Raw genomic sequence first — 12,748 nt, 5'->3', positions numbered from 1 at the left:
GATAAAACAATTATGTTACAAAGACAACTTTTAACGCGATCAGGCCACCCACAGTGAGACTAGAGAATATGGCATGCAAGCCACCCAGTGAGACTGAGGTAACTTTTTCATCTTTGCTTAAAGTATAGTCAGTAGACCAGATAATGTAGAAACTTTTTATGAGCATCAATCAAACAGCCAAAAACAGTTATCCTTTTTCTCCCCTTTTCTTGTGGCTAATTAAAAGTATTTCACAAGTTGAAAAAGTTAAACTGTCTTTGTACACAGTAAATTTTGCTTTCGATAAAGCAGTTCTTTCATTATAGTGATTTGTATAGTTTGAAGTCTTTTAGGTTAAAAAAAAAAAAATATATATATATATAAAATATCCTGTTTGTGTATAAATTGAATTAGCTGATTTAAGAAGTATTCATTAATGATATGTTAAAATTTGTCATTTAAGTTGCTTATGTAATTATTTGTGCCTGCTGCATAAACAGATAACTTTACCAAGAAATAGAATTAGTTCTGAAATATTTCTTTTGAACAACTTTTCTGAAAAATAAATATTTTTCTTGTTTTATTACCGTATAGTACAGATATTAAATCCAGAGAATTTAACTCGTGTAGTTGTGTGTGCCTGTGTGTATATGTGTGTTTTAACCTATTATCTGAACTAATGAAATAATCTAAGGACCCATAATTGCTATAAAATTTAGAAGAGTAGCTAAAATAAATGTAAGTTCAATTAGTGATTTTATTTGGGCCTGGTAGATATGGTTATTTTTAATTGGATACTATTTTTAACATATAAAAAGACTTAGTGCGCAAGGTGGAAATGTATTTTAGCAAACCATAAAAGATCTCCAAAATAGCTAACTTTTAAAAAAGTCTGTTGAGTTTTAATGTAAAGCTATAATAGCAGCCTATCATTTTGTTTTATTTAAGCTTCTTTTGGTCTTTTTAAAATAGGAGCAAGTACTACTGCGGACACATTATTTCAAGAAGTATTAGGTCGAAAGGACAAGGCAGATTCCACGAGAAATGCACTCAATGTGCTTCAGCGATTTAAGTTTCTCTTCAACCTTCCTCTAAGTATTGAAAGGAATATTCAAAAGGTAGAGTACATATTTATGTACCCATGGTTATGATGTCATAAATTGTAAAGAGTTACTGAGATTTTTTTTTTTCTTAACCAAATGTGTTCATGATACTTTACTGACAGTCTCCAAAATGTTCCTTTATTTTAAAGGGTGATTATGATGTGGTTATTAATGACTATGAAAAGGCCAAGTCACTCTTTGGGAAAACGGAGGTGCAAGTTTTCAAAAAATGTAAGATTTATTACTTTTAGAGCTCCTATTTCTTTTTACAGGAAGAATGTAGAATGTATTCTGCAAAGAAACTTATGTGCATTTTAGTTTTTGTTTATATGGTGCTCTGTTAAAAATGTAAAACAATTACTTCAAAAATAACATGGCTTTTCTTACCAAGATGTAGCGAAAATGAAAAACCATGGCTAGATAGGTTTAGGATAGGTTAGTCTTGGACATTCTTTGCCATTTGTTAACCATGATGCCATTAAAAAATCTTTTTTACTGGAAAGAATCAATTATGGATATTTTATAGAGATGGAAACCTACATTTTAATCTTCTCTCTTCAGAAAAGCCATTTTTAGTGAATTCTAACCTTATTTTAAAGTAAACTAAACAATTTTTGACATTATCTCGAATGCAGGAGTTATAGAAAATAAGAAAAGCCTAAAATGTCCTGTGGTAATGCCTTATCAACTAGGAGAAATAGCACAGGGCTTTAATAAATTCCTAAATGAAATCCATAAGGACTCAGTAAACTTAATTTTTTTGTTGTAGTAAATTTACATGCAGTGAAATGCACAGTCCTTACATATTATAGGTCAGTGAGTTTGACAAATGTGCACACCCATGTAACCCACACCCTGGACAGAATGTTTTCGTCACTCCAGAAAGTTCCCTTGTGCCTCTTCTTAGTCAACCCCTGTCCCCCAAGGCAGTCACCGTTCTGCTTTCCATAATTTGATTTTAAGTTTCCATTCTGTAAATCTTCTATATTCTTTCCTTTTTAAATAGATTATGCTGAAGTAGAAACACGGATTGAAGCTTTAAGAGAATTACTTCTGGCTAAATTGCTTGAGACACCATCGACTTTACATGACCAAAAACGTTATATAAGGTAAACCTTCTGCAAGAATTTTGACAAATCACATGTATCTGTATAGTACCAGATACATCATCTAACCCTTAAAACTAATTTGGGGGAAATTAGGAGATTGATGAAATGGTGAGAGGGAAGACAAATAGCAGAAATTTACAGGTATCTACTATAGGACACCGAAGTTCTTTTGTATACTAATAAATTTGGGAGTACTCAGGGCAAGAAAAGTCTGCTTATTTGGGGAAAGGGAAAGTAACCTCATTGCTTGGTCATTTCTTCCTCCTGCTCAATGATGGCTTACCTAACCTAGCAGGACAGTGTGTGTGTGTTGCACTCTGTGGGCACCCACAGGCCACAAGGCAGGGGCTTCCTGTATGGTTTAGAATACAACACTGTCATTCTGGGTGAAAAATTCTTCAGGCCACAAAAGTGGGCCATGGCTCAATGGTGGAGAAAATTTTGAAAGGCTTTGGTATTGAAAAGAAAAAATAGAAATAAACTTAAAAAGTTGCAATAATGTAAAAAGTGACGGATACCACAGGATATGATGAGAAGGCCTTAGAAGGAAGCAGTATAGCATAATGGAAACTAGGAAACTAGCTATTCCCTTTGGGTGACTTGCATTCTCTTTTCAGTTTCTTCATCTGTGAAATGATATGATAACATAATCTGCATCTCGGAGTAGTTGCAAACATAATCAAGAATACATTTAAGGATTTAATATAGCACCTGGCATATAAGTAGTCAATAAATTACATATATATGATGTTTATACCAGGATTTGGAGACAAAGCATATAAGTTACAAGCTTTTTATATCTGTGATTTATAAAAATAAAAATATTAACATTTTCTGCTGGCATATTTTGAATGTGGCTTTTATTCTCAGAATAAGCTGTTATTTTCCAAACTTAATGCCCTCTCTAATTAGTGAAGTTTATTGAATATTCAGTACTTACAAAATAATAGACTGTGTATATTTATGCATTTAGCTGTCGTCACCCTATGACCATTGAAAATAATTTCCAGGTATGAAAAGAGGGTCTAGCCTGAAAGCTGCAGTGCTTGCCGTGGGGGAGGGGACAATGGTCCACACTCAGACCTGTGTTCTTGTGACTTAGGAGAGTAGTAGCAGCATGAGCCATTGTCATTGTCGGCACATTTGTGTTACCGAAGAGGAAAGGGACAAGAGGCTTTAGAACGGGAGTAGAGAGCACTAACAGTGATTGCTGCCACTACCGGGAGTCTGTACTACCCTCGGGCATTGTCTCCGACGCACTGTGTATACCACTTCTAAACCTCCCAGCTGCCTTGCAGGGGCGTATGTCCAATACCCATTACATAGGTGAGGAAATTGAACCTCAGACTTCACTCTTGCTCAGTGCACATAGCTAGAAGTAGGACTCATGTTTGTCTGCTCTCAGAGCCTATCTTTGCTTTCCTGTAAGCTCTCTCCGTAGGAAAGAATGTATTTGGGGGATTTTTCTGGCTTAGAATCGTGGAAATTTAAAGCTAGAAATAACCTACATGTTAGTTATCCATCTGCTTTTTCTTTTCTTCCTTTTTTTTTTTCCAAACATACAAAGAAACGAGAGTTCCAGGGAGGTTAATCTCTTGTCCAGGGATACACAGCTGGTTAGCGTCTTATTGTCTGTGTTCCACTGTGCTACTTAACTGTGCTTTGTATTTATTTACCTGTTTATATTTATGCTATTAAACTTACCAGTAGTAATATGCTGATGCTTATTGAATGTATGATTTCTTTATTTAGTGAATTACCATTTATGTAGATAACTACTGTGTAGTTCTTATGACTAGTTAAGATGTTAAAAAGATTTTTTGAATGACCGATTTAGGTGCTTTTTTCCTGTCATTTTAAAGGGAAAAGAACAAGAATGTCAACAAGAATACAAGTAGTTTACTTATTTTGTAATCATTATTTTATTTTTGATGCTTGAGAAGACACTGAGCGATTAATTTTATTATCCTTTTTAAATTACTTTTTGGTTATTAATAAGAAAAACAACATCACAACCAGGTCAGATATCTGTTGGACTTTGGAATCTATGACAATAGGTACTATGAGCATCAAGTAGGGATGGATACCGCCTTACCATAAGCAAAGTATATCTTTATTGGTTCTCTTCCATAACTGAAGTTATGCATGGTGTGATTGAAAATCAAATTACTACTGTATTGTTTCACTTTGGTTTATTGTCTTGTCTAATTAAAAACTTTTGATTATTTTCATTCTCCTTATTGTAGCTTTAGTGAGAGGTGAAGTTATGTTATATGCTTCTTTCCATATGAGTGTGATCCTATCCCTAGTAATTGTTAAAAATCATAGAATATGGCTAAAAAGTATAATGCTTAAATTTTAAAGTATTGAGCATGTGCTCATCATAGCCATAAATAGCATTTCTTACATTTCCCCTCTAAAAAAGCTGTCAGATTTCTTTGATACACAGTTTTAGAAGAAATAGTAACATGTACCATATTTTAAACAAAAATCTTTGAAATGAAACTACAGTTGACTGTTGAACAGTGTGGGGGTTGGGGCACCAACCATCTGCCCAGTCACAAATCCACATATAACTTGATTCCCCTGAAACTTAACTAATAGCCTAATGCTGACTGGAAGACTTACCGATAATGTAAATAGCCCATTAACACATTTTGTATGTTGTATGTGTTATATACTCTATTCTTACAATAAAATAAGCCAGAGAAAAGAAAATGTTATTAAGAGAATCATAAAGAAGAGAAAATACATTTATGGTACAGTACTCTAAAAAATCTACATATAAGTGGACCTGCACAGTTCAAACCCATGTTGTTCAAGGGTCAATTATACTTTGTTAAACTACATACTAAAAGAAAAGAAGAAATTTATTGGATTAACTCATTTAACCAAAGCCTCCCCACAGGTTGTACTTTTGAATTGCAACACTGTAGAATTTCCAAGAGAACACATCTATCATTCCTCATAAAACTCTTTTAATGTAATACCTATTAATATGATATAAGGGATTATTATTAAATTTTACAGGGACCTAGTCACCATACTAAAGAAATGTATGATTTTAAAAGTCATTAAAAGAGTTTATTGATTTCTCTTGCTGTATTGAGTTCTTGTAATGGACCATTTGTATTCCTATTTTCAGTAGTTTAAAAATTAAAAGGAAGCAGCTTTCCTAAGAGTATTCCTGTACTTTACTACTAACACTAAATCTGAGGATGTTATATGAGTGAAAGTGTTAGGAGAAAGTATTGTAGAAGTATTTGGAGGCAAAATAAACCTATCTGAGGAGAATGCTAAGGCAAATTATCCCCAACAAGAAAGAATAAAATCACGTTTTTGCAAACAAATGACACAGTCTACTATTTGTCATATTTATATTCCAGATGAAAAAAGCCTTCTGTGAGAGGAAGAATCATAGTGGGTTGCAGTATTTATGCCAGGTTAAATGTATTTTGTTAGACTGTAGTTTTATTCTTGGGGTGCTGTTAATTGATTTGTCCCTTTCTCAACACAGATACAGCCTATTTGCAGCCTGTAAATAGACAGTCGGGGCGGGGGGTAAAAAGGCCAGCTCTTGGGCTGACTTTGAGGCATCTTTGTTTGTACAGTGTGAACCCCCCACTGTTTAAGGGGCCCTTTTGCAGGATGATCAGATGCCCAGCTCTGCTTAGAGCCTAGGCTGTCTGCATTAGCTTGTAAAGGTCAAGGTGGATAGTTCCTAAATGTGATGTCAGATGTCTCAACAGTTTATTTATTGCTAGCTCATTACAAAATGTTTCTCCTCTAATTAGCTGCTAATTGAGATGTCTTTGAGTAAGGAAATACCTAGTACTGGAGGAACGTGGGAGAGAAGCATCTGGTGTATCCCTCAGTGATTAGAATTTGGCTAGAGGTCACAGCTTGTGGCCATTAATTAAAATTTATCATTGAACAAAAATCTTTAACCCCAAGACAACAGCTTATGGTTTAAAAATAATGTCAAGACAATAAATTCAACTTTTGGAGTTGATTTAATTGGATTTAACTTACTGTAGTAGTCCCTCCTCTGTGGGTTCATTTGCGTGGTTTCAGTTACCTTTGGTGAACTGAAGCAGATGATCCCCCTTCTGAAGTACAGTCAGAAGGTCAGTAGTAGCTTAGTGCTACATATCAGTGCCTCCATCATTCCCCTCACTTCTTGTCACTAGGTATTTTATCATCTCACATCCTCACAAGAAGAAGGGTGAGTACAGTACAGTAAGATATTTTGAGAGGGAAGACCACATTCACATCACATAACTTTTACTACCATATATTATAATTGTTCTGTTTTTTTATTAGGTATTGTTGTTAATCTCTTATGTGCCAAATTATAAATTAAACTTTATCATAGGTATGTATGTATAGGAAAAAACAGTATATGTAGGGTTCAGTACTATCTGTGGTTTCAGACATCCACTGAAGATCTTGGATCATATTCCCTGTGGATGAGGGGGGACTACTGTATGTTTATATATTTTGTGATGGCTGAGGGCCAAATCTTGAATAATATTTGTCAAAAATTTTTCAACTGAAATATATTTCAATTTTCAATCGGGTTTGAATATTTTATGTACAAAGAAGACTTTGAATATTTCAACAGCTATTTAAAAAACTAAGAAAAATGCCCATATGTACTGTATTTTCTAGAGAAATGTTTTCTTAGTCATGAAAATAGAGTTCAGATGTTAGAGGTAAGTGCTTATTTGTCACCAAATCTCTTTATGAAATAAAATAGCCTGATTAGGTTGCATAGAAAAATAATGTCACACTGCCATCTAGTGGCCATTTTTCAGACCAGAAAGGAATTAAAAAACAATTGAAATCAAAAAAATATTCACTAGGTGTCCTCTGCTGGCTTCCACTTGTGTTTTCTGTAATGACTGAGAACTAAGTATGGAAATACTCTGTGAACTAAATGTAGATATAAAGATAAATTCACACCAAGTATTTAGGATCGTTACAAGTTGTCTTTGTCTTCTTGGTTATCTTTTTAAAAAATCCTTATTTTTTAAAAATATAGTTTTATTTTTAATCGCATAAAAAGAAATTTGAATATATTTCATTTAGAATTAAGTATTGAAGACTGATGTTGACAAGTGCTTTACTAATTGATAAAATTTTAGGTTTTCTTAAAAAAAAGGTAATGACTTAAAAGTATGCTGGCTTTCCTTTTGTCCTTATTCATGGCTCTACAGAAGCCTACTTCATCAGTCTTGGCCTTGCTTTTTCAGGTACCTGTCTGACCTTCACGCTCTGGGCGATCCTGCTTGGCAGTGTATTGGCGCCCAACACAGGTGGATCCTTCAGCTCATGCACGGCTGCAAAGAGGGATATGTACAAGATTTGAAAGGCAAGGCTGCTTCTCTTCTAGTCATTATGCCATTTTTTATTGTCGATTTAATACACTTTGGAAATGCTTAATAATTAAGGGAATGATTAGTTAATTTTCTTGTTTCTGTACTTGTTTTTTATTTATTTTGTTTTTGTTTTTGCTGCTGGTCAGCATTATACCTGTGAGTGAATAACAGGTAAGGGAGAAAACTCTCTTGATATCTGTATTTTTATGGTTGACAGCCAGTATTGACGAAGGTTTGATTTAAGGAATAGTTAAATTTTTATGGGAAGTAACATGATGTTGTAGAAATATTAGTCTTTAATAAATGGTAGTAGTCCACTCACTATTCCTCAAATATATGTTGAGCCCCACCATGTGCCAGGTATTGTGCCAAGTACAGATGGACAGTGGTGAATAAAACAGACATGGTCCCTGCCCTTATGGTGTTAAACACTTACCTGACTACATACAAAGTTGTTGACAAGTGATATATAGAAAAATCACAATATTTTGAGGGAGGAGAACTGAGGAGAATGCTTTAGATGGTCCATTTGGGAAGGTGTCTCAGAGAAGGCTCCATGTTCTCTAAGAGCTAGAAGAATGAGAAAGCCTGCTGGGCCGACTTTAGTCTGAAAAAAGGAACAACCTTTGCAAAGGCTGTAAAGTAAGTTTAAAGGAAGAAGTCACAGCTGCATTCACCTGCAGGTTTATCAGCATTTATTTGTAAAATTCTGTCATCCCACAGATATTGAATGTATTCAGTGCCTGCTGTGTGCTGGCCACTATTGCGTGCTAAGGATTCAGTGGTCAGTATGGCAGATGGGCCTGGCTCACATGAGACTTATAAAATAGCGGGGGGTAGGGGTGGGGAGGAGATGGACAAGAAAAGTAGAATGGACTAGTAGAATACAGTGTTACTTTCTAAGCCTGGGAAGTTCCTCCTGCCGTGGTAGCACTTAGGAACAGCATCTGATTCAGAGTTCTGAGGTCACAGAAGTGACATTCCAAGATCTGAAGGATATCTGTATCGGCCAGTTGAAATAGAGGAGGGGGAAAAGGAAAGAGATAAAGACCATTCCAGGAAGAGAAAATAGAATGTGCACAGGGCTTCAAGCAAGAGATGGCTACTGAATTCTCTGTGGCTGGAGTTCAGTACACAAAGTGGCGAGAGTGGAGGCTAGAGTTAGGCGGTCCCAGGTCTTGCATGGACTTTGTTAGTCCCTTCAAGGGCTTTGGACTTGATCCAGAGGACATTGGGCTGACCATTAAGGGTCTGAAGCAGGGGAAAGACCCATTGAGACTTATTTTTTAATCCATGTAGTGAATGGATGAGTGGGAGCAAGACTGGAACAGTAAAGCTGGTTAGGAGGCTGCTATGGTGATTCAGGCATCTCATCTCCCATAGCCATGGTGGATGTGGAGAAAGAGATGGATTCAAGAGCTATTCAGAAATTGGAGTTGATAGGACTTGGTGATTGAAGGAGGAAAAAGGGGTCAAGGGTGATTCCCAGATACCTGACCTCAGCAACTAGTTAGGATGATGGCACCATTGAGTTAGGGAGCATAGAGGAGAAAAACATTTTTTTTCCTTTTGTTTGGACCGATTGATTTGGCATTGTCTGACATACAAGGGAAGATACCCAATAGGTAGTTTGGATTTAAAGAGCAAGAGATTTGGATGTGATCTGTATGTAGATGGTCAAATGGTAGATCTGTATGCAGATGATCTGTATGTAGAAGTTGAAAAAAGGGGAAAATTTAGGATGAATCCTGGGGATCGATATTTACAGGGCTAGTAGAAGGGAAGCCTACAAAAGAGACAAAGAAGGATTGGTCTCCTGGGCTAGGAGGAAAACAGCGGTATAATGTCACAAAACCACTGAGGAGAAGAGTGATCAGCAAACGTTTTAAGATGAAGAATAAGATGAAGAGATGTTCTTTAGATTTAGCACTGAGGCTGTTGTTGGTGACCTTGTTAAGTGCAGTTTCAGTGGCATGAGATGCCAAATAGAGTATATAAAATAAGGCGCAGGGATGCTTACAAGACAAAGTTGCCAGGAGGAATAAGTGAGGTAACATAAGAACAGTCCTGGAACGGAAGGAAGTACAATGGAGAGATTACAATTATTTATTTATAACATAGTTTTGTCATGAATTACTTGGCTTGCTTTTGAGTACTTTCCAGCTGTGATTTTGTTCTTTCCTATTCTTGATATTTAGGAAAATCCAAATATCTCTTTATTAATGCCACATCAAAATTCCTATTAATGTCATTAATTACTTTATAGTTTTAGCAGGTGAAAATGACCTCAAATGACATACATAGTCTGTAGTCTTTAGGGATATTTAGAGGGCCTTACATATTTGTTTATTGAGTGTACATTATTAGCCAGGACTTCCAACCTTAACTGCCCATTAGATTCCCCTGGGTGTTTTTAAAGACTGTCAGTTCCTGGCCTCCACTTGATTCCTACCGATTATTTTAGAATCTCTAACTCCAGGCATCAGTATTTGTGAAAGCTCTCAGGTGATTTAGGAACAGTCTCTGGGTTCACAATCTGTGTACCACATGCTGTGCTAGGAACTGGAAGTACAGTGGTGAGCAGGACAGACATGGTCTTTGACCTCTTGGAGCTTGTAGTCTAGTGGGAGAAACATTTAAGAGTCACATAGGTATAATTATGAAAAGTATCATGAAGTAGAGCATATAGAATTCTACTCCAGTCTATTTAGAGGGAGGTCCAAGGAAGTTTTCTAGAGGAGATGATATTTCCATTGAACCTACATGATAAATATCAGTTATCCAGATAAAGAGGCATGGAGTAGCCCAGATTTCTAGACGGTGTGCTCAGTAAATGTCACCCTATTCCCCACTTCACTAAGTAGGTTAATAAGTACAGTAATGATATTCTCCAGATACAAAGAGTATACATCGTCTAACAAAGGATCTTCCTACTTCTGCTAAGAAGAGACCATCTGACTATGTAATTTGGTTATGAAAATATTTGAATTTTGGGGATGTATGTAATTTATGAAGACAACATATAGACTACTTGAAATTGGAAAAGTATCATGAAATTTCATATATCCTAAGGGCGCCTGGGTGGCTCAGTTGGTTTTAGCGACTGCCTTCGGCTCAGGTCATGATACCAGGGTCCTGGGATCGAGCCCCGCATCGGGCTCCCTGCTTGGCAGGAAGCCTGCTTCTCCTTTTCGCACTCCCCCTGCTTGTGCTCACTCTCTTGCTGTCTCTCTCTCTCTGTCAAATAAATAAATAAAATCTTTAAAAAAAAAAGAGATTTCATATATCTTAGCGTCACATCAATACCTGAAATATAACCAATACTCCATTGCCAAAGGTCTGAATCTTTCTTGAAGATAAATGGACACACGCTTTTACCTGATGGACCTTCCCTGCCATCTTGATGTTATGTATTGCTATACGTATCCATCCAGAACTGTCTGGGAAAAAAATGATGAAAGCTTATATGTAACTGGAGCCCTATCTTTTTAATTCGCTGACAACGCTTGTTGAAGAACTTGCTCATCACTTATTAAATAATGAAAAGAATGTACATTTGTTAGTGATGAACTTTACTTAAAAGTTATTTTCATAAGTTGGTCTTTTTGATTAGGAAGTAAAAAAATAGTTTACAGCTCTTTGAATTTACTCCACAGATTTCATAAACAGTACAATGTAAATTTCCTAAATATATTAGTTACATATTCATAGTTATATTTTAATTTTTCTTCCAACATTCAGAAGAACATGCTCTTTTTTTATTGTCAGCAAATACTACTATCATAAACAGCATAGATAATCCTAACATAGCCTTTTAATTGGAAAATTGGTGTGTTCTTTGAGCTCATATCAGAATGAGTTTTTATGATTTTATTTGGGAGAATTCCAAATAAACATGATAAGATAAACCTCCCTTGTGCCTAACCTAGTTTCAACAGTTATCAGTTCATAGCTCATCTTATTTTATCTGTACCCTTACCTGCTTCTTACCCTCCCTCACCCTGAATGACTTTTGAAGCAGGTCACATTATTTCATTCATAATTATTTCAGTATGTAATCTTCAGAGATAAACATGCTTTTTAAAGACTGTAACCAAAACATCATCATTACCTAAAAGTTATTTTTTTTTAATTTTATTTATTTATTTGACAGCACAAGTAGGCAGAGAGGCAGGCAGAGGGAGAGGGGCAGAGGGAGAGGGAGAAGCAGGCTCTCCGCTGAGCAGAGAGCCAGACGTGGGGCTCGATCCCAGGACCCTGGGACCATGACCTGAGCCGAAGGCAGACGCTTAATGACTGAGCCACCCAGGCGCCCCTACCTAAAAGTTATTAATAATTTCTTAAATATTCAGTTAGTTTTCAAAGTTCAGGAACTGTTTATCATATCCAAGAATCTCTAAGTGCATTGATAACCATGGCTTTTTAACTTATACTCAGTGCAAAGGCAAATGACATGAAATGTGGCACGAATATAGACTGAACTGAACATGTGTGTCCTAGAATGGAAAAATTAGACACTAGTAAAATATGGCCCACTGTGCCCAGTTCGCACTTACTCTTCTGGTTATTTTCTTTAATGCATGTATATAGGTTATTGGACATATGTTAGCTCTTTAATATACACTTGCTACATTTACACAGGTAACGTAATCATATATAGTATTGGTCTTAATGAGAAGTTTGCTGAGTATAAGCCAGTTGTTCATGATGGACTCTTAGTTGATATTTGAGTGTCTATATATACTGTAAGTGTAAGGTAATATGGGGTAGGGCTCCTAAATATTATTTGGATTTTTTATTGGATATCTTCTTATGTCATTTTAGAAATGGAAAAAAACCTGGGATATTGTCTAGTTCAGTTGATGACTTTAGATCTATTGTGCATGTGAAGAAGGTATCTTAGAGAGTGATAACCAGCTTCCTCTTGACCTAAATAGGGGCAGAAGTAGTGAGTGGCAGGGTCACCTGGGTGGCTCAGCCATTTAGCGTTTGCCTTCAGCTCGGGTTGTGATGCCAGGGTCCTGGGATCAAGCCCCACATCGGGCTCCTTGCTCAGCAGGCAGGCCTGCTTCTCCTTCTCCCACTCCCCCTGCTTGTGTTCCCTCTCTCGCTGTCTCTCTCTCTGTGTCAAAAAATAAATAAAAATCTTAAAAAAAAAAAATAGTGAGTGGTTCAG

The 12,748-nt window shown here is 36.2% G+C and overlaps 1 protein-coding gene across 4 annotated transcripts in view; it reads left to right on the top strand.

The window, feature by feature from the left end:
- The window catches only part of EXOC2 (exocyst complex component 2), a 287,628-nt gene that overhangs the window by 103,762 nt on the left and 171,118 nt on the right, over positions 1–12,748 (top strand). For all 4 annotated transcript variants that reach the window (XM_028091090.2, XM_088024102.1, XM_028091088.1 and 1 more), the window contains 4 exons: positions 952–1,097; positions 1,232–1,313; positions 2,089–2,191; positions 7,447–7,565. In XM_028091090.2, coding sequence (XP_027946891.1) covers positions 952–1,097; positions 1,232–1,313; positions 2,089–2,191; positions 7,447–7,565 — 450 coding nt within the window. The remainder of the gene's footprint in view (positions 1–951; positions 1,098–1,231; positions 1,314–2,088; positions 2,192–7,446; positions 7,566–12,748) is intronic.

The sequence above is a fragment of the Eumetopias jubatus genome, unplaced genomic scaffold, assembly GCF_037043125.1.
Source record: "Eumetopias jubatus isolate StellerSeaLion01/CBP00866 unplaced genomic scaffold, mEumJub1_p1.0 scaffold_6, whole genome shotgun sequence".
Lineage (NCBI taxonomy): Eukaryota > Metazoa > Chordata > Mammalia > Carnivora > Otariidae > Eumetopias > Eumetopias jubatus.
Note: the sequence above shows the minus strand (reverse complement) of the source record. Positions and strands in the feature narration are given on the sequence as shown.